The sequence below is a fragment of the Erinaceus europaeus genome, chromosome 16 (assembly GCF_950295315.1).
Source record: "Erinaceus europaeus chromosome 16, mEriEur2.1, whole genome shotgun sequence".
In the NCBI taxonomy this organism is placed as follows: domain Eukaryota; kingdom Metazoa; phylum Chordata; class Mammalia; order Eulipotyphla; family Erinaceidae; genus Erinaceus; species Erinaceus europaeus.
The window spans coordinates 30,521,653-30,543,675 of NC_080177.1; the positions used below are offsets into that span (position 1 = coordinate 30,521,653).

The 22,023-nt window shown below is 38.0% G+C and overlaps 1 protein-coding gene across 1 annotated transcript in view; it reads left to right on the forward strand.

Annotated features, from left to right (window-relative positions):
* Nucleotides 1-22,023, forward strand: part of KCNH5 (potassium voltage-gated channel subfamily H member 5) — a 447,738-nt gene that overhangs the window by 326,854 nt on the left and 98,861 nt on the right. The window contains exon 10 of the mRNA XM_007530917.3: nt 21,295-21,491. Coding sequence (XP_007530979.1) covers nt 21,295-21,491 — 197 coding nt within the window. The remainder of the gene's footprint in view (nt 1-21,294; nt 21,492-22,023) is intronic.

Consider the following 22,023-nt stretch of genomic DNA (forward strand, 5'->3'; position numbering starts at 1 on the left):
CCCTACTCCTCAGGAGAGAGCCCCCCTGTTCAGTGACATGCACATTAGGCCTGTTGTCCAGCACTGGAGTCTAGCTGTTGATAAGGTTTGGCATACTAACTCTTCAAATCCAGGGCAATATCCTTGTGTCTTTTTTATTTAAAGGATATATATATATATATAGTTTAGGAGATACAGAGATGAATTGAGAGGGAAGGGGGATGCAGAAAGGGAGAGATACCTACATCACTACTTCACTGCTAGTGAAACTTTCCCCCTGCAGGTAGGGACCAAGGACTTGAACCTAGCTCCTTACACATTACAACATATGCCTTCTACCAGGTGCACCACCCAACTTTCCCTATGTCCTTTGAGCTGGAGATTTTCCTTGTTTGCCTCACAAGGCTGTTCTGAAAGTAGAGTGATCCAAAATCTATGTAGATCTACTGTGGTCTCTTGAGGAACCAAATCCAGTTTCTACTCATTTGGCTGTCTTGCCCTCGCCACCAGCTACCTTTAAGCTTAAGCTTTCTACCTATTCTTTTTATTTATTTATTTATTTATTTATTCCTTTTTGGTTGCCCTTGTTGTTTTATTGTTGTAGTTATTATTGATGTCATTGTTGTTGGATAGAACAGAGAGAAATGGAGAGAGGAGGGGAAGACAGAGAGGAGGAGAGAAAGACAGACACCTGCAGACCTGCTTCACTGCTTGTGAATCAATTCCCCTGCAGGTGGGGAGCCGGGGGCTCGAACCGGGATCCTTAAGCCAGTCCTTGCACTTTACACCACCTGCGCTTAACCTGCTGTGCTACCGCCCGACTCCTCTACCTAGATATTCTATATCATCACTAATCTTTTCAAATTTAAACTGAGAATGGCATCTTAAATTATCTTCTTGTTAGTGTGTTTTACCAGTCTGCATTACTTTTAGCTGTTCATAACTGTCACATTTCTGTTGTGAATTGTGGTGTTTAGTATTGAAATATGCCCTTTTTCACCATGACTAATAATTTTCTGTCATATAAGGATCCGATAGTAACAACAGCTTTTACATCTTTCTGCACCTTGGAAAAGTGAGAAGTTGTCAGGCTGATAGAAATAATCAGTCTTGTTCTCTCTAATAATGGTTTATTTACCAGTTGAAAAGCAGAGAAGGGGGGTCATTTTAAAATTAATTAAAATCCTTGAATATAAAAAAAACAGGTGTTATTTCATTATTTTGGATCCTTGCCTCTGAACAGTCTCTTGGTAGGTACAAAATTCTTTAGTGTGTCAAAAGTATTAAGGTGTTTAATGACTAGGCTCTGAAGCATAACTAATTAATGGAAAGATAAAAATGTAGTCAACAAAAATGCCTTCTTTTTTTAACCATGAAGGATGGCTTCAAGATGTTTTTCTAAATAGGGCCTGTAAAGATAATTGCAGTTCAAGTCTTTTTGCAATTTGAAGTTCTTTCAGTTCTTACACCTCCACTTTTTTTTTTTTGACCTTCCCACTTTTTATGAAACACAGAGTTCCAAATTAAGTGCATGATGCATACATAATTATTTTATATTCTTTTTTGTTTTTTTTGCCTCCAGGGTTATTTCTGGGGCTTGGTGCCTATACTCCGAATCTACTGCTCCTGAGGCTATTTTTCCCATTTTGTTGCCCTTGTTGTTTTTATTGTCATTGTTGTTGTTGTTATTGGATAGGACAGAGAGAAGACCAGAGAGAAAGGGAAAACAAGGGGGGAGAGAGAAAGATAGATACCTACTGACCTGCTTCATTGCTTGTGAAGGGACCCTTCTGTAATTGGGGAGCCGGGGGCTTGAACTGGTATTCTTATGCAGGTCCCTGTACTTCATGCCATGTGCGCCTGCCCCACTGTGCTACCACCAGAGTCTTTTAATTTGGTACAATGCGCCAATTACAGTTCAGGATCTACTTGTGTTTTCTCTTCTGATTTGTTTTTCAACTTCTGCCTGAGAGTGAGATCATCCCATATTCATCCTTCTGTTTCTGACTTATTTCCCTTAACATGATTTTTTCAAGGTCCATCCAAGATCTACTGAAAACATTGAAGTCACCATTTTTAATAACTGAGTAGTATTCCATTGTGTGTGTGTGTATATATATATATATATATATATATATATATAGATATATATATATATAGATATATATACATACATACACACACCTTGCTCAGCCACTCATCTGTTGTTGGACACCTGGATTGTTTCCAAGTTTTGGCTATTACAAATTGCGCTGCTACGAACACAGATCTTTCTGGATGGGTGTGTTGGGTTCCTTAGAATATATCCCCAGGAGAGGAATTTCAGGATCATAGGGTAGGTCCATTTCTAGCCTTCTGAGTGTTCTCCAGACTGTTCTCCACAGAGGCTGGACTGATTTACATTCCCAGCAGCAGTGCAGGAGGGTTTCTTTGACGCCACAACCTCTCCAGAATTTGTTGCTGTTACCTTTTCTGATGTATGACATTTTCACAGGAATGAAGTGGTATCTCATGGTTTTCTTTATTTGAATTTCTCTGACAGTCAAAGACCTGGAGCATTTTTTCATGTGTCTCTTGGTCTGTTGGATATCTTCTGTGGTGAATATTCTGTCCATGTCCTCTCCCCATTTTTAACGGGGTTATTTTTTTCTTGTTGTTGAGTTTGGCAAGCACTATATATATTCTGGTTATTAGCCTCTTGTCTGATGTATGGCATGTAAAGATCTTCTCCCATTCTGTGATGGGTCTCTTGGTTTGGGTAGTAGTTTCTTTTGCTGTGCAGAAGCTGTTTAATTTGATGTAGTCCCATATTTGTGCTTGCCTTAGTCTTCTTTGTAATTGGATTTGCTTCAATGAAGATGTCTTTAAAATTTATGCAGAAAAGAGTTCTGCCAATATTTTCCTCTAAGTATCTGAGAGTTTCTGGTCTAACATCCAAGTCCTTGATCCACTTTGAATTTACTTTTGGATTTGGTGGAATATAATGGTTCAGTTTCGTTCTTCTGCATGTTTCAACCCACTTTTTCCAACACCATTTGTTGAAGAGACTCTGTTTTTGCCATTTAGTAGTCTGGGCAACTTTGTCAAAGATTAGATGTCCATAGGTGTAAGGGTGTACTTCTGGGCTCTCAATTCTATTCTACTGGTCAGTGTGTCTATTCATGCTCTAGGACCAAGCAGTTTTGATGACCATGACTCTATAATACAATTTGAATTCAGGGAGTGTGATGCTTCCAGTTCTGTTCTTTCTTCTCAAGATTGTTTTGGCAATTCTAGGCCTTTTCTGGTTCCAGATAAACAGCTGTAGCATTTGTTCTATTCTCCTAAAGAATGTGGTAGGGGTCTTGATGGAGATAGCATTAAATTTGTAGATGACTCTGGGTAGTATATTCATTGTGATGATGTTAATTCTTTCAACCCATAAACATGGAATATCTTTCCATTTCTTTGTGTCTTTTTCAATTTTCTTGAGTAGTGACTCATAATTTTCAATATACAAGTCTTTCACTTCTTTGGTTAGGTTTATTCCTAGATATTTTATTGTTTTTGTTGCTATAGTAAAAGGAATTGATTTCTGGATTTCAACTTCTTATCTATTATGTTCTGAAGAATGCTTTCTTCCCCTCCCTTTCTTCCTCTGGTAAGTCAATAATGTGTATATTATTTCCTTTGCAGTCATCACATAGGTATCTTTTGTTGGTTTTCAGTATCACTAAATCTCTTTTTGAGATCTCTTACTTCTTTTTTAGCTGTTTCTAATTCATCCTCGATCTTGCTAATTCTGTCTTCAGCCTCATTGATTCTATTCTCTCTCCCCTCTACTCTTTTCTGGAGTTCATCTATTTTGTTACACTGTTCTGATACTGTTTTAGCTTGTTCAACTAGTTATGTTCTTTGCTTAGCTAGTTCAGCTTTCAGCTCTCTAATAACCTTGAGATAATTAGTGTTTTCTTCCAGGGTCTCATTTGTTGTTTCTGTATTTCTGATGACAATTCTTTCAAACTCTTTACTCACTCCTGTAATTATTTCCTTAACTAGTGTTTGGATGTTGACCTCATTATTCTGTTCTTCAACCGTTGAGAGACTTTTAACTGGACTCTTGTCCTGGTTCATTTCCCCAATATTTTTTCTTGCTTGTTTAACCATTTTATATAGTATGTTATGAAGTCCCTCTCTCAGTACTTTTCAAATTACTGATCACTATTGCCTGGATTGACTTGTGCCTAAGTAAGGTAATTAAAGGGTTCACAGTTGTAGAAATTGACAGTTGTTTCACCAGTATTTTAATCCCTGAGTTGGAGCTCAATGGCTTAAAAGCCTCTTTTGTTCTTTTTCTTCCCTGTAGCCTACTATAAGTAGGCTTCTTAGCTTAATCACTGACTCCTGACCAAGAGATAAAGCAGGGCGGGGCAGAGATAATCCAGTGGTTATGCAAAGAGACTCTCAAAGCCCCACTTCTAGACCACTGAGGTATAGATCTTCTCCTGAGTTTCCTGGTTAGTTCTCTGTCCCCTGGTGTCAGCACAACCCCCCCCACAGCTCCAGATTCTGAGGGCAGTAGCAATGGAGACTCACAGTTGCATTTGGTGAGTCTTAGAGGAGTCCTCTCCTTACTTCAGCCGTCTTTTTTTTTTTTTTTTGGTAAAACAGATTGGAGGTGGTATCTCAACTGGTAAACTCCTGGACTGTTACCAGCCACTTTAATCTCTCCCTAGGCTCCTCTCTTTCCAGGAGCCACAAGTGTTTGCACTCACCAGTGATTTGGTGGGTTCCTGAAGTAGTTCTAGTCCTGTCTTGTTGAGGTTCCAAGTGGTCTCCTTTGGTATTCCTAGTTGACCTGGGAAAGGAGAGGAGAAAAACACAGTTGCTTGGTATTCATAGTATCTGTTGTTGTTGTTGTTGTTGTTGTTCTTCTTCTTCTTCTTCTTCTTCTTGTTCTTCTTTTTACAGAATCTGTATCATTTTCCATAGTGTCTGTATCTATTTATATTGCCAACAACAGTGAAAAAGAGATTCTTTGTGCACTCTTGCCAACACTTATTGTTTCCATTTTTTTTTGATGTACACCTTTCTCACTGGTGTGAGGTCATACCTCATTGTAGTTTTAATTTACATATCACTAGTAATAAGTGTTAGTGTGTATTTTCATGTTTCTGTGATCCATTTGTATGTCTTCTCTGGGTAAGTGTCTATTCAGGTCTTTTGACCATTTAATATTAACTTACCTGTTTTGTTGTTATTGAATTATATGAGTTTTTTACATATTTTGAATACAAACTCTTTGTCATTATTGACATGTAAATTATCTTCTGTCAGTCACTAAGTTGTCTTTTGTTATTGTACTAATTTATGAACCTAGAAACATCTCACTCCATGACTTCAAATATACTGCAAAACAATAGTAATTAGCACAATAGGTACTGGAACAAGAATGCGTTTTTAGAACAATGAAATAGCGCATAAATGAATAAATTTACACATACATATGGATATTTTATGTATGCCAAATAAGACAGAGAAAACTGGATACCCACATGCAAAAAAAAAAAAAAAGGAAATATCATCACTATTTAATACTATCCACAGAAATGAACTAAAGGGGATTGAGGAGTTTGAGATTAGAAATAAAATCATGTTATAGTGTAGTCACAATCATTTTTTCAAAATGCTATTTACCATGTTAAGTTCCTTGTTAGGTGTTCCTTTGTAATACCTTGCAGATAAAATTCAATGTAACCTCAGATGACATTTATAAAAGTCTTAGTCTCTGCTTTCCTTTTCTGTTTGACATGTTATTGTGTAAACCTGTAGTAGTCACATATTTGGTTTTTTTTAATTTTATTATTTCTTATTGGATAGAGACAGAGAGGAATTAAGAGTGGAGGGATATATATATATATATATATATATATATATATATATATACATACATACATAGAGAGAGAGAGATCTGAGAGAGATATATATATCTGCCATCCTTCTTCACCACTCATGAAGCTTTCTCCCTGAACATGGGGACCAGGGGCTTGAACCCAGGTCCTTTCACACTGTACTGTGTGCACTTAACCAGGTACACCACCACCTAGCCCCCACTAGTCTAATCTTATTGAACTGTGAAAACATCCTTGAGTACTACAATATTTTATTAATAAGTAGTACTTTGGAATTTACTACCTTCTTTTTGAGCATTACTCCCATTTTTTTTTTAGTTTGGTTTTTGCTATTTATTTATTTTTACAGTTGACATTTATTTTTATTTATTTATTTATTTAAGAAAGGATAAGTTAAAAAAAACCATAGGTTAGGAGGGGTACAATGCCACACAATTCCCACCACCCAATCTCCATATCCCATCCCCTCCCCTGATAGCTTTCGCATTCTCTATCCCTCTGGGAGCATGGACCCAGGGTCACTGTGGGTTGCAGAAGGTGGAAGGTCTGGCTTCTGTAATTGCTTCTCTGCTGAACATGGACGTTGACTGGTCGATCCATACTCCAAGTCTGCCTCTCTCTTTCCCTAGTAGGGTAGATCTCTGGGGAAGCGGAGCTCCAGGACACATTGGTGGGGTCTTCAGTCCAGGGTAGCCTGGTCGGCATCCTGATGACATCTGGAACCTGGTGGCTGAAAAGAGAGTTAATATACAAAGTGAAACAAATTGTTGAAAAATCATGGACCCAAAGGTTGGAATGGTGGAGATGAAGTGTTGGGGGGTGCTCACTGCAAACTCTAGTGTACTTCTGCTTTCAGGTATATATTTGCCCTATTTTATGGATATGTGTGAACATATGCTCTATCTCCTGGAACCTGGTCTATATCTAGGTTTTGGAACTTTGTTAGGAAGTGAACCACCTTGGATGGAATTAGAGAATACTATGAAAGGAAAGGTCTCACCCGAGTGATGAAGCTGAAGGGTTGTCGTTCCACACCTGAAGTCTCTGGACACAGTCTGAATTATGTTGAGTGAGCTAAGTCAGAAAGATAAAGATGAATATGAGATGATCCCACTCATCAACAAAAGTTGAGAAAGAAGACCAGAAAGGGAAACTAAAACCAGTATCTGACTAAATTGAAAGTAGGGCATCAGAGTAATAACCCTGTGGTGAGAGGGTGGGTGGACATGCAGTTGACATTTCTTAATGCTATATAAATGTCAGTATCCCATTGTAAAGAAAAACAGTCAACATGGAGCCAGGTAGATCCAATAGAATTCAATGTAATTAAAGCTAATGTTTAGCTATCACAGGAGAAAGTAATTTGAGTAATAATTAGCCATATGTAGAATGGAATTATCAAGTCATAAAAAGTATGCACTGAATAGGTACTGCTTACAGAAATGAAGCAAGTACTATTTTATAAAACAATATAGGATGGCTTTAGGATATACAATATACATAGGCAAAGTATATATTTAAGTTAAAGGGCAAATTTTCCATCTATTAATAATGTCACTCTCCCAAAACCCAAGTCAAGTGATAACACAGCAAAGGGTATGCACTAGGAGAAAAGTAGTATTTCATTTCATTCTCACAACAATATCATGTACTAGTTATAGCATTTCAGTTTTCACATGAAAAACTGACATTCTTTTGTAGGAAAAACATTATTAATAGTACATGATTAGAAAGTGGCTGAACCAAATTGGGACCCAAGTATTTTCTTCTGTTCTAGAGGGTGTCTTTTATTTCATCATTATTGTGACAAGTAAATACAAAAAAACTAAGCCTATGGTTTATTGCCAATTCATAACTGATTTTATGTAAAAAAAACTTTCCAAAGAAATAAATTAGAATACTTGTTCACAGTACTATATCATATTCACGTATGTGTATATGTGTATGTGTATGTGTATGTATATGTATATATATATATATATATATATTTTGCCTGACATAAAGCTGTGCTTGTCAAGCTTGGAGCTCACATTTAAGATTTGAGGCAGTGATACAAGCACTGAGTGTCACATTTTACACACTGTAGAATAATTTCAAAGGGAAATTTTATGCTAAAAGCAATAGATAATCTAGTACTACATCTGCATGAAAATAAATTTATTTGAGAGAAATTTCAAATTTGCAACAGGAAACATTGGACCACACTTTGTTTCTGGGAGCTAACAATACTTGAAATTATTCCAATGAAAAAAAATACATATATAATATTTTTTTGGTTAAAATGTTATAAGCAGTCATGGACGTGAATGTTTGTAAAAGATGCATATTCTGATAGAGACCACTAAAAACTTGTCTCTTCTAAAAAATGAGTCCTGGGCAAGGAACTTAATAGATGTCAGTGGGGATAATGGCAACTATATTGGTGGTGATATTTTTATTAATGTTTATCTTTATTTCCAGGAGATCATGCTACTATTACTTAATATGCCAAAATTTTCCCTCATTAAAAGTAAAAGTCATATTGACTTCTAAATATATATTTAAGTGATTTAGTTTCACAGATGAATAATGCCTTTACCAAAGAATTAAATATTAGACTAATAATGATGACACTATTATTAGAAATTGACTAATAGAAAACAGAACCAATCATAATATTGCTTAATGATAAAATTAGATCACATAAGATCAGAATTACTACCATCCTGTACTCTAATAAGAAAAGGAACACAGCCTACCCGATTTAAAAATGACTTTTTTTGATAATTTTTAAAATATTTTTTATTTACTTATTCCATTTTGTTGCCCTTGTTGTTTCATTGTTGTAGTTATTATTGTTATTGATGTCGTCATTTTTGGATAGGACAGAGAGAAATGGAGAGTGGAGAGGAAGGCAGACAGAGGTAGAGAAAGATCGACACCTGCAGACCTGGGGCTCAAACCTGGGTCCTTACGCAGGTCCTTGTGCTTCGTGCCACATGTGCTTAACTCGCTGCACTACCACCTGACTCCCTAAAAATGACCTTTTTTTTTTAACAAGTTCATGTGTTTCTATATTACACAAATGAACAAAAGTTAGGTAGTTTCACCTCCTTACAACCTTCACAAAACATAGTCATCTCCAGTTCCATCCATTTTATCTCAAAAGACACAACATTATCATTTTAAATTGAGGAGTATTACTCCATTGACTAAACTCCCACACCTATGGACATCTAATTTTGATAAAAGGGCCCAACTATTAAATGGAGAAAGAAGGGTCTCCTTTATAAATGGTGATGGGAAAATTGAGTTGAACCATGCAGAAGAATGAAACTAAACCATTGTATCGTACCAGAAACAAAAGTAAACTCCAAATGGATCAAGGGTCTGGTTGTTAAAAACTATCCCAATACTTAGAGGAAAATATTGGTGGAATTCTTTTCCATCTAGATCTCAAGGATATCTTTGATGATACAGACCCAATTGCAAGGAAGACTAAAACAAAGCAGAAGCAGGAAGGGCAGACAGGCAGTAAGAAAGTTCTGTCTTTGGAGTCTGTGAATCAGGATCTTCAGATCGTGTCAGGTCATATCATGGGTTTCAGGGGGTGAAACTGTAGTCATGCCGTCTAGTGGGTGATGTCAGAGTGTGTAGTGGTATAGATGGTTTTTCCCAGGATTCCTGTGAAAGAAACACAAACAATCTGCTTCCTGTGGTTAACAGGGCATCTGATTCGAATTTTTTTATAGAAAAAGAGGTTTGGTGCCTTAGCCAACTGAATATTGGGGGGATGTATCTCCCCTTATTTCTTATTTACTTAATTGAGCCTAGGCATTTGGCGGGCCTTCTCAACAACCATTTGTCTTTGGAGGTAGTAAGGGATGTCTGTGGCATGGGTGATGTTATAAAGGGAAACATCTTTAAATTGTTGGCTGACAAAGGCAGGCCTATAGTGGCAGAATGAGATATACCAGTTAAGTGTAGAAAAATATGTGAATGTCATTAATTCACATAAGTATATGGAGGAACATCTTATAGTTTAATACCTTACCATATGAACAGATGCTTCTTCATGTGAAGGCTTGACAGCTATAATCACTTACTTGTGAAAAAAAAAAAAAAACTTGTGTAACAAGTTAGAAGTTTACTATAATTGATAACTCGATGATTATAATTGGTTTAAGTATCCTTATAATTTTGTAAGGTCTTTCTCGTATCATTTTAAGGCTGTTTAACCAATTTAAGTGCAATAAAATGTGGTAAGGCAAAGAATCATTGCTAGAACCTCAGGCATGAGAATCATTAGCATAACCATTGTGTGATCTATCACTTGCCTGGGCTGGTTCTACCTCTAATTGAGAAGGTATTTGAGAGCTTTACATATCAGTAACATCTTTTTTATCTTTTGTTACACCCATTTAAGATGGAGACACACCCTAGGTTTGCGCAGGATTTTCAGAACAATTTTAGTTAAAATATATTGATTTTTCACTAATTTTTACCTCAGATTTTAAACACAAATTAATTTTACCTTTATGAACATTATGTTGAAACTCTTTTATTAACTTTGTCTGGTAAGAATGTAACCTTAAAGTTACATTTTTTTAACCTTAAAGTTAATGTTTACCAAACTTTAAGCACACACATAAGCATGGTCTTTAATTCACAAGAGGAGAAAAACTTTTGTTACGAAGACATGTCATTTTAAACACAAATTTAGATCTGTACTGTCTTAGTTGAACCATTTTTACTCACATGGTTTAAAACTAAAACGTTTTATATTTATTCTAAGACAAAAAAATATCAAAAGAGGAGAAAAACTATTTTTTACTGTTATTTAGATGTCTCTAGAAACCCTGGCTGCATCTAGCTTTTTTTTTTTAAATAAAGTCAATTAAGTTTCAGAATACTCAGAGCAACAAAAATTATGTCATTCAAATCATTGTCTTATAAAACACTATAGAAAGCAGAGGGGTTAGACAGAAAGCAGGCTTAAGATATTTAGAGAGAGTGAGGGGGGAAAAAAGAAATGGTAGGGAGGTTTTATTTTTGGGCTCTGTGAACTAATTTTTTAGATTTTGCCATTTTGTATTATGAGTCCCGGAGGCCTCCGGGAAAAGTGGCAGGGGGAGGAGCTGCAGATGTTGTGCAAAGACACGTCTGCCGAAATAGGAGCCTCTGGGCAACAGCCTCATGTTTGGTTAGATTAGGGCTGTTTTTCAGGTTAGAGTCAGTACTTCCTGTGGGAGACATGGGAGGGGACCCCGCGCATCTCCCAAGTGCTACCATCACGGTCAAGAGAAACCAAGGTGTGGCCCAGAGCAAAATGTTCCAGAGACAGAGAAACTGTCTCATGAGGAAAGAGTAGAGGCTTTGGGGAACCTCTTTATAAGTAGAAAGGCAGCCCATAGTGGATAGGTAGCAAAACGGCTTTACTTATCTGCAGGATGGGCCGGTTAGGTCCCACATTCGTGCCAGTCCCTGTTCGGACGCCAGGTGTCTGCTGCGCCGTGGAGGAGAAAGAGAGAGAGGAGATCCAGAGCGGAGAGGGAATACAATTCTTTATTTGCGCGGGCACCTCAGAGTTGGGTGAGAGCACAGTGGTTCGGGCCACATGGAGCTAGCCAAAATGGCTGCCTCATGCAGCAATCTTCCCTGCATCTAATCACTGAAGTGAAAAGCAGACAAGAGAGCGGGCAAGAGAGCGGGCAAGAGTGAGAGAGGCGGAAGAAGAAGGGCTTTATAGGGCAAAAACTGGGAGTGACAAGCTGGGACAGGATTGCTTGGGAAGGGCACTTCGAGAATATCGTATTAACTCTCGAGGCAACTGGCACTAGCCTGAGGGGACAACATGGCGGAAGAGGCACTCCGAGAATGTCCCAACTCTCGTGGGAACTGGCAGTAGTCTGAGGGGACATCTGCACAGCAGTTCACAACATTCTCCTATGAAAATACTTTAAGTGTAGAATATAAGAGTGGATAAAGTACAAATGTTAAAAGTAATCATGGGTTCAACCCCCCAGTCTCCATCTGCAGGGGGAAAATCATTGTAAGTGAAGAAGCAGTATTTTAGGTGTCTCTTTGCCTCTCTCCCTCTCTACTCCCCCTTCCCTCTGAATTTCTGGCTGTCTCTATCCAATAAACAAAGATAATTTTTTTAAAAAAAAAGTATATGTATTATTTATTAGCCTCTTGTCTTATGGTATCCCATTCTGTGAGGAGTCTTTTTGTTTGGATGATGGTTTCTTTTGCTGTGCAGAAACTATTCAACTTGATGTAGTCTCATTGGTTTATTTTTGTTTTAGTCTTCCTTGCTGAAGCTCAGTTCCTTGCACTTCTTACTATGTGTGCTTAACCAGGTACATTTCCGCCCCACCCGGATTTTTTTTCTTTTAGGAAAAGAAATCATATGAGTTTCAAGATACAAGTGCTTGTAAATTCTGATTTATTTATTTATTTTTTTATTGCTACAAGGGTTACTGTTGGGGCTTAGTGTTGGCATTACAAACCTTTCGCTCCTAGTGGCCATTTTTCTGTTCTCTATTTTATCCAATAAGACAGAGAGAAATTGAGTGGTGAGGGGGAGAGAGAGAGAGAGAGAGAAACAGGCACCTACAGATCTACAGACCTGATTCACCACTTATGAAGCATCCTTGCTGTAGCTAGGAGCAGAGGCTCAAGCCTGCTCCAATCTTAATCCTTCTGGATGTTAATATGTGAGATTAACAAGGTATACCACTGCCTGACCCCTTAATTTCATTTTTATAACTGGCATCTAACTTGTTTCAATGCATTAGTGTGTTTTTATATATAGCCAATTTACTTCTGACATTAATTGTGTCATACTTACAATTATCAGTCTGTTTATTACAATATCCTCTACCCTCTTAAAGGTAGCTACTATCAAGTCCAGGTGATGGTACACCCAGTAGACTGCATGATTATCATGTATGAGGACCTACGTTCAAACAACCATTCCCCAATTACAGGGGTAAGATTCAAGAGCAATGGAGCAGTAGTGTAGGTGTGTCTCTTTCTATATACTTTTCTCACCCCCTCCTTTCTACTTGATTATGTCTATCAAACAGAATGGAGAAGAAAAAGGGAACAAATAAATGGCCAATAAAAGTGGTGTACTCATAATGCAGATTTTAAGGTGGCAAAAAAAAAGCATGCACTCTATTTCATTATAATTTACAACTTATTTTACAAGCTATCGTCTCATTCTTTTAGTAAATAAACATCATTAATTTTCAGTAGTTAAGAATCATTTGTTGGGAGTTGGGCCATCAATAATAACAACAATAAAACAACAAGGGCAACAAAAGGGAAATAAATAAATAAATAGAATAATTTATTTCCTCAAAAGTTCTTTTTTTAATTTATTGGTATCTATTGCATAGATATAGCCAGAACTTGAGAAGATGGGGTGAGATAGATAAGTAGAGAGAAAGAGAGAGAGAGAGATCTACAGCATTGCTTCAGTACTTGCAAAGCTTTCCTCCTACAGTAGTAGGGACTGGGTCCTTGAATCTGGGTCCTTGTGCATTGTAATGTGTGGGCTCAATCAGGCACACCACCACCACCTGTGCCTTCAAGTTTGTATCATATTTTTTAACAGAATAGTTGGATGTCAATCACTAAAGATTGACAGTTATCAATTCTACATGCTGTTAAAAGATATTATCTGAATGCACTTAGGTATTTATGTAATTTTAATACTCATCATGTTCTATCATTTTCCTTTCAAATACTATTTTATGATACTTATTGTTTATAAATGGTTAAATTTCATTTAAAACCAGTGTGGAAGCTAGTAGTATTCACTTATAAGTAGAAATTTTGTGTGATTATATCTATAGTGCTTATTGGCTTATTGTACTAATTATATAGAATTGTTAAGAAATAAATATGAGAACATATAGATTAAATATAATATTTAAAAATCACCATATGAAATTATCATTACATATATCCACATATATTCACACGAACTTATATTAATAAATTTCCAAATGTTGTAATTTTAGAGATTCATGAGCTATCTTACATAGGTATATTCACTGATGTATCAATATAACTGAGATGATTTTATTCATTTAAATTACCTTTCATTAACTCATCAAATAATGGTTCTAACCTAAAAAAAACTCAGCCTCCCTTGGTTCATACTGCCAGAGGGATAAAGAATAGGAAAGCTATCAGGAGATGGGGATGGAATAAGAAGTTCTGGTGATGTGTCCTGGAGCTCAGCTTCCCCAGAGACACACCTTACTAGGGAAAGAGAGAGGCAGACTGGGAGTATGGACCGACCAGTCAACGCCCATGTTCAGCGGGGAAGCAATTACAGAAGCCAGACCCTCTACCTTCTGCAACCCTCAACGACCCTGGGTCCATGCTCCCAGAGGGCTAGAGAATGGGAAGGCTATCATGGGAGAGGGTGGGTTATGGGGATTGGGTGGTGGGAATTGTGTGGAGTTGTACCCCTCCTACCTTATGCTTTTGTTCACTAATCCTTTCTTAAATTAAAAATTTAAATAAAAAAAAAAAAAAAAAAGAAGTTCTGGTGGTAGGGATTGTGTGGAGTTGTACCCCTCTTATCCTATGGTTTTAGTCAGTGTTTCCTTTTTATAAATAAAAAAAATAAAAGTTTTTTTTTTTTTTAAAAAACTCAGCCTATACAATAAGTAACTCAAAGGACCATAATTCTTCAGCATACTATGGTATCAGTCTTTTGTTGATTTGTAATTATTTGAATCTGTTCTGTCGTATTTTCTAGTTTCCTACTTTATTAATTATTGCAATTTACTTCTGTTTTACAATTCCATTTCCTGTGGTTTCAAAGTGAAAAACTTCTTAAGGTTTGATGTAAAGAACTGAGAAAATATAAATAGACCAAACAACAACTTTCATGTTGAGTGTGAGATTTTCTACTAATTTTAGGGCTTTGAAGAGAGGTTAGTTTTCTCAAGCTTTAAAATGTTTATAGCTAAGATTACTTGCACCCTGTGGGAGTTGACCTAAAAACCAGCATCAAATATTTTATAATCATAAATATGAGTGGGATTTCTCAGCTCTGAAATTGTGCAAAAAATCATTGTGATGAAGAAAAGGACGCATCTACATTAGATAGTCTAGACATAATCTTATATCCCCACAACCTGTGTTTTCTATGATTTTCTTAGTGTAAATATGCATAAGGAATCTTGAAAAAAGACAATAGATATTCCTTCTGTGAATGACAAAGTAATTGGTTACAAGACTGCAATCTTCACAGAAAGGTCATAAAAGTTGCAAATTGAGTGATACTTAGGTGACATAGAAAGTTGTATGAAGGGACTAGACAGGGCTGTCCATTATCACCATTACTCTTCAACATAGTATTGGAAGTTCTTGCATAGCAATCAGGCAAGAGAAAGAAATCAAAGGAATACAGATTGGAAGGGAAGAAGTCAAGCTCTCACTATTTGCAGATGATATGATAGTATACATAGAAAAACCTAAGGAATCCAGCAGAAAACTACTGGATGTTATTAGGCAATATAGCAGGGTATCAGGCTACAAAATAAATATACAAATTCAGTGGCATTTCTTTATGCAAACAACAAATCTGAAGAAGAAGACATCCAGAAATCACTCCCATTCACTGTTGCAGCAAAATCAATAAAATACCTAGGAATAAAACTGACAAAGTGAAAGACTTGTATACTGAAAACTATGAGTCACTATTCAAGGAAATAGAAAATGACACCAAGAAATTGAAAGACATACCATGCTCATGGATTAGAAGAATAAATATCATCAAAATGAATATTCTCCTCAGGTCCATATACAAATTTGACGTGATACCCATCAAAGTTCCACCAAGCTTCTTTAAGAGAATAGAACAAAAACTGCAGTCATTTATCTGTAACCAGAAAACACCTAGAATTGTCACAACTATCTTGAGGAAAATAAAACAGAAATGGAGGCATCACACTCCCAGACCTTAAACTATATTATAAGGCCATCATCATCAAAACAGCCTGGTACTGGAACAAAAATAGGCACATAGACCAGGGGAACAGAACTGAAAGCCCAGAACTAAACCCCCACACATATGGACATGAAATCTTTGATAAGGCGGCCCAAAGTATTAAGTGGAGGAAGGAGGCTCTCTTCAATAAATGGTGCTGGGAAAACTGAGTTGAAACATGCAGAAGAATGAAATTAAACCACCATATCTCACCAGAAACAAAAATCAACTCCAAGTGGATCAAGGACCTGGATGTTAGACAGAAACTATAAAATAATTAGAGGAAAACATTTGTGGAACACTTTCCCACCTAAACCTCAAGTACATCTTTAAAGATACAAACCCAATTGCAAGGAAGACTAAGGCAGAAACAAACCAATGGGACTACATCAAATTGAAAAGCTTCTGCACAGCAAAAGATCACTCACCCACTTCCTTAGTAATATGTTTATTTGCTATTTCTATTCCAGAGTGCCTGAAGGTTTCTAAACTACTTGCGCAGTCTGTAATATTACTCAGCATTTCTCACCTTCCTCTTGATCTCTTATTTTCTCTGCTTGCTTTTTATTTGTCAGGGTGAGGTAGGGGGTGGACTGACTGGTTTGGGGGTTATAATACATCTTTCTTATACCTATCAGTACTAACTTTAAATTTCTTTTTTTTAAAATTTTTTATTTAAGAAAGGATTAACGAACAAAACCATAAGGTAGGAGGGGTACAACTCCACACAATTCCCACCACCAAATCTCCTTAACCCACCCCCTCCCATGCTACCTTTCCCATTCTCTAGCCCTCTAGGAGCATGGACCCAGGGTCATTGAGGGTTGCAGAAGGTAGAAGGTCTGGCTTCTGTAATTGCTTCCCCGCTGAACATGGGCGTTGACTGGTCGGTCCATACTCCCAGTCTGCCTCTCTCTTTCCCTAGTAAGGTGTGTCTCTGGGGAAGCTGAGCTCCAGGACGCATTGGTGGGGTCTTCAGTCCAGGGAAGCCTGGCCAGCATCCTGGTAGCATCTGGAACCTGGTGATTGCAAAGAGAGTTAACATACGAAGCCAAACAAATTGTTGAGCAATCATGGATCCCAAGCTTGGAATAGTGGAGAGGAAGTGTTAGAGAGGTACTCACTGCAAACTCTAGTGTACTTCTGCTTTCAGGTATATATTTTGCAGTAGTTTATGGATACGTGTGAACATAAGCTCTCTCTCACAGAAACTGGTGTATATATAGGTTATAGGACTTTGTTAGAAGGTGAACCACCTGAGATGAAATTAGAGTGTACTATAAAAGGAAAGGTCTCACCCAAGTAATGAGCTGAAGGGTTGTCATTCCACACGTGAAGTCTCTGGACACAGTCTGAGGTAAAGCATGTTGAGGTGGCAATCGTTGCGTTGGTTAGGTTGTGATCGGTGGATGCAATATTATTTGGTACAGATTGGGAGATGTATACGGGAAAGTGGGCCCTATCCAAGGGGTCCAGGACTGGGGGAAGTAGGGGCTCTATAGTGGAGATGTGAGGTTCCTGCTGTCTTAGGGTTCCAAAAGACAATCGATAGTTAATATTATCATCACATTATTTGGTAATTGGGTTAACTTTTAAAAGTCCTTTTGTTATGGTTTCCTGTACAGTATCCAGTATCTTGTATATAGCTGTGCTATTGGATGCTTCTAATCTACTTGGTCTAGGCTTTTGAGAGAGTCCACATATCAAATACACAGCCTATATATTAAAAAGATTCAGTTTGTGTTTTGAGAACCTTTGAGACATACAACTGATTTTCCCCCTCTCATATTAATTGACTAGTGATTTATATGTCTACATTTTGCTAGGAGTGTACATAAACACCATTCCCACCACCAAAAGACTGTGACCCATCCTCCCAACCACTCCACACCCCACTGGCCCAGGAAGCTGCATGTCTACCCCTCACTACAGGGTTTTTACTTTGGTGCCCTACTTACAATTTGATCAGGTCCTGCTTTTAGTTTCCCTTTCAGATCTTCTTCCTCAAATTCTGTTGATGAGTGGGATCATCCCATACTCATCTTTAACTTTCTGACTTAGTTCACTTAACATAATTCCTTCTAGCTCTGTCCAAGATGGGTCAGAGAAGGTGGGTTCATTGTTCTTGATAGCTGCATAGTATTCCATTGTGTATATATACCACAGCTTTCTCAGCCACTCATCTGATGTGTCTTGGTGTCTTCAGGTCTGGGTTGATTCTGTTTGAAACTCTCTGGGCCTCTTGAATCTTGATATCCTTTCTGTTATTCAGGTCTGGGAAGTTTTCTTGTATTATTTCCTCTAGAATGTTTGCTTCCCCTTCGTCTCTTTCTTCCTCTGGCAGGCCAATTATACGAATGTTACTTCTTTTGAGATCATTCCATATGTCTCTGTTGTTGTTTTCAGTGTCTCTCAATCTCTTTTTAAGCTCTTTTCCCTCTTTCTTAGTTTTCTCTAACTCATCCTCTGTCTGACTAATTCTGTTTTCTGCTTCTGTTAGTCTGCTTTCCCTTGCCTCAGCTTCTTTCTTCATTACAGCTATTTCAGCTTTCAGTTCTCTCATTGCCTCAAGATAATCAGTATTTTCCTTGGGGGTCTCAACTGTTGTTTCCCTAATACTGCCATTCCTTTCCTCCAATGTTGTTTTCATTTCTGTGATTAATAAGTTTATTATTGCTTGCATACTTTTCTTATCTATGGTTAATTCTGGCTGATTTGTAGTTTCTTCTGGGCTCTTGTCTTCATTCATTGAAGTAGAAGTTTTATTTGTTTTTGATCTACCCATTTTTTTTATGTGTTTCTTTTTTTATGCTCTGTTGTTCCTCAGTTGTTGTGTCTTGAGTACAAGTAACACTGTACTAAATACCTTTATTACAATTGCACTCACCGACCTCAGGAATTACAGTAGCAACTGAAGTAAGTATTGGAGTAGTTTAATCCTTACCAGTTAGCGAAACAATTTCTCCAATCCTTGAAAAAATAGTAACCAAATCCCAGTGAGGAAAGAGAAAAGAAAGAAAGGATAGCAAGAATAGACAGTTATGCAAATCTACTATCCACTGTATATTCTAGGGGTAACAAGAGGGGAAAGGGAACTAGAGCAGAGATACACACATAGAGAGTCCACTCTGAGTCTGATTTCTTCCCCCAAATAATTCACAAATTCAGAAAGGCAAAGAAGAAGGAAGAAGTGTATGACAAGATTAAAAAAAAAGAGGGAGAGAGAGACAAGAGAGAGAAAAGGTAGAAGATAAGAAAAAGAGTTGTAATTAAAGAACATTGAAAGGAAATTCCCAAATGTGTATCATTGAATTCAATAAAGCACCCTGTTTGGTGCTGTGGGGGATCCTGCTAGGAGCTGGTCCCTAGGGACTGCTTGGGGGGAGGAGGTATGCTTGAAAATTAAAAGAAAGAAAAAAAAAGGTTTTTTTCCCCTCTTTTCCCTACTCTAATTCTTAACCCAAATTAAGTTATAGTCACCTCCTTGGTGTCACTACTAGGACCCCTTATTGGCTGTCCTGCTAAAGGCAGAAAATCCTACCGTTTCCAGGAGATGTGGTCGGAGCTCAGCTGCCTGCAGCTTCTCAGTCCGCCATCTTCCTGGAAACCCCCCCTCCAGACTTTTTTAAAGGATTTCTCGAAAATGAAAACTAGCTCCAAGTCCTTTGATCCATTGAGAGCTATACTCAAGAAGTCTTCGGATCCACCCTCAGGGTCGCGGTGTTCCCCGGAGACTCCCAAGAGAAAGCCCCCGAGCTACAGTGCTCCCTCCCGGTCCTCTGCTGGCCACCCAGCAACGCTCTGCAACCGGTGGAGGAGCCGCCTTCCCGGGCGGAGGACAGTGCTGGCGCACCCGCCTTGCCCGCCGCCGCCTGGGAAGTCTGGAGCAGCCGCCCGCTAGTCCATGCCACCTTGTTGCTTTACATTGGGTTGTTCTAGCTCTCCCCCGACAAGAAAATTGGATCAGTCCTGCTAATTTTGGGGGCCCGCTTGGCCCCACCCCAAGGAACCCCGAGAGGGTTCCAGAGTTCCAGTGTTGGAGAGTTGGAGAATTGCAGAGTTAGAGAGTGCTTGGTGCCGCTGCGGGGGAAAGAGGCAGCAGAGTTCTGTTTGTTGATTAGTTTGGTTTAGTTTATGAATCGTTGTTCCTGAATAAAGAAATACAGCTTCCCTGTATGTCTCTGGTCGTCTCTGTTACCTGCCCGTAAAGCTAGCCTGGCCAGCTGGAGCCTCCGAATTTTAACAACACCACCTTTACTCTAATTCTTAACCCAAATTAAGTTATAGTCACCTCCTTGGTGTCACTGCTAGGACCCCTTATTGGCTGGCCTGCTAAAGGCAGAAAATCCTACCGTTTCCAGGAGATGTGGTCGGAGCTCTGCCGCTAGCGGCTTCTCAGTCCGCCATCTTCCTGCAGTCCGTGTAACTTTAATTTTCATGAAGAGAACAGATATCCCTCATATTCATGGTTAGAGAGCAGAAAGAATAAGTCACTGGTCAAATGCTTCAGAAATAAAAAATTTTCCTAGCTTGATATATTTCCTGTCTTTTCTACTTTAAAATTGTCCACTCCTCATGGCAGAACTAAGAGTACAGTTGATGGTACTGTTGAAGTCAGAGTTCCTGTGAAATTGCCTCAGCAGAATGGCTTTGGGGCACATAAATTGTTGCATCTTCTGCATTCTCCTTTGGGCAATTGGATACTCCTGATCTGAAATGGTGAATGGATGTGTTCAGGTCACCACTGGGTATCCTCCTGAAGTGAATAGTAGTTTCTGAAATTAAAAAAAAAACATCTATATTTCTGTAGAATTCTTATGAGTCTATGTATAGGAAAACAAAACTGAAATTCCTTGATTTGGCTTATTTAGTTCCTTAGGCTCTTGAATAGTTGGCAGAATTTTAAGGTGGACTTTGAAGCCCGGTGTAAGCTTCAGTTAGTGACAAAGGAAAGGCATCATTGGGGATTAAGTTGCAGTGAATTTTAATCTGCCTGAAGCACAAAACTTGGTTGCTGAATAACGTATGTTTAATATATGTTGAATAAGTTCCAGATATAGTTATCTGTATTTGAAGGAGCAAAAAATGGATGCGACTTAGAAAGCACCTTAGCACTTTCTAATCAGATTAGGGAAATTTAAAGTGACAGAAAATGAAGTTTTGCTGAGAGGAGGTTTTTGTGACTTCTCTGTAAGAGTTAATTTATTGTTACTACTTCAGATTTCCATCAATAACTCAATTCAGGTGGATGCTATTTTATGCATTAGGTGAAAGTTTTATACATTTTATGTGTGTACAGATGGAATTGTGCATTAAGGCTATATATTATGCTGGAAGATCAACACTATATGTAAAATGGAATTAAAATAGTGGGTCGGGTAGGAACTATTGTAGATACTTGAATATCAGTCTCATACTTTTTTCCAGGAAAAGGTGATGTATTTGGAGACATCTTCTGGAAGGAAACTACTCTTGCTCATGCATGTGCCAATGTCAGGGCACTGACATACTGTGACCTCCACATCATCAAGCGAGAAGCTTTGCTCAAAGTCCTGGACTTTTATACGGCTTTTGCTAACTCGTTCTCAAGAAATCTTACCCTTACTTGCAACCTAAGGAAACGGGTATGTTGTCTGGATTCATTTTTCCTTTATTATTATTATTATCTGTAGCATTAGCACTTTACTCTTTTAGTTGTGGTAAAGAGTGATTTTCTTTCTTTTTTTTTTTTTTGATTTATTCCCTTTTGTTGCCTTTGTTGTTTTCTTGTAGTTGTTGTTGTTATTGATGTCATCATTGTTGATCAGACAGAGAAGAATGGAGAGAAGAGGGGAGGATACAGAGGGGGAGAGAAAGATAGACACCTTCAGACCTGCTTCACCACCTGTGAAGCAACTCCCCTGCAGGTGGGGAGCCAGGGCTCAAACAGGGATCCTTATGCTGGTCCTTGCTCTTCCTGTCACATGCACTTAACCCATTGCGCTATGGCCCAACTCCCTGATTTTATTTTCTTACAGTCCATTCCCATAAGTGTGAATGACATAATTATCTATTCCCTTTTTTTATGTTTTGCTTACTTTTTTAAGGGGGAAAATGTACCCAGTAGCATTTCAGTAAATATTTGGATCAATACATTTCAATCACTTAAATATAAAA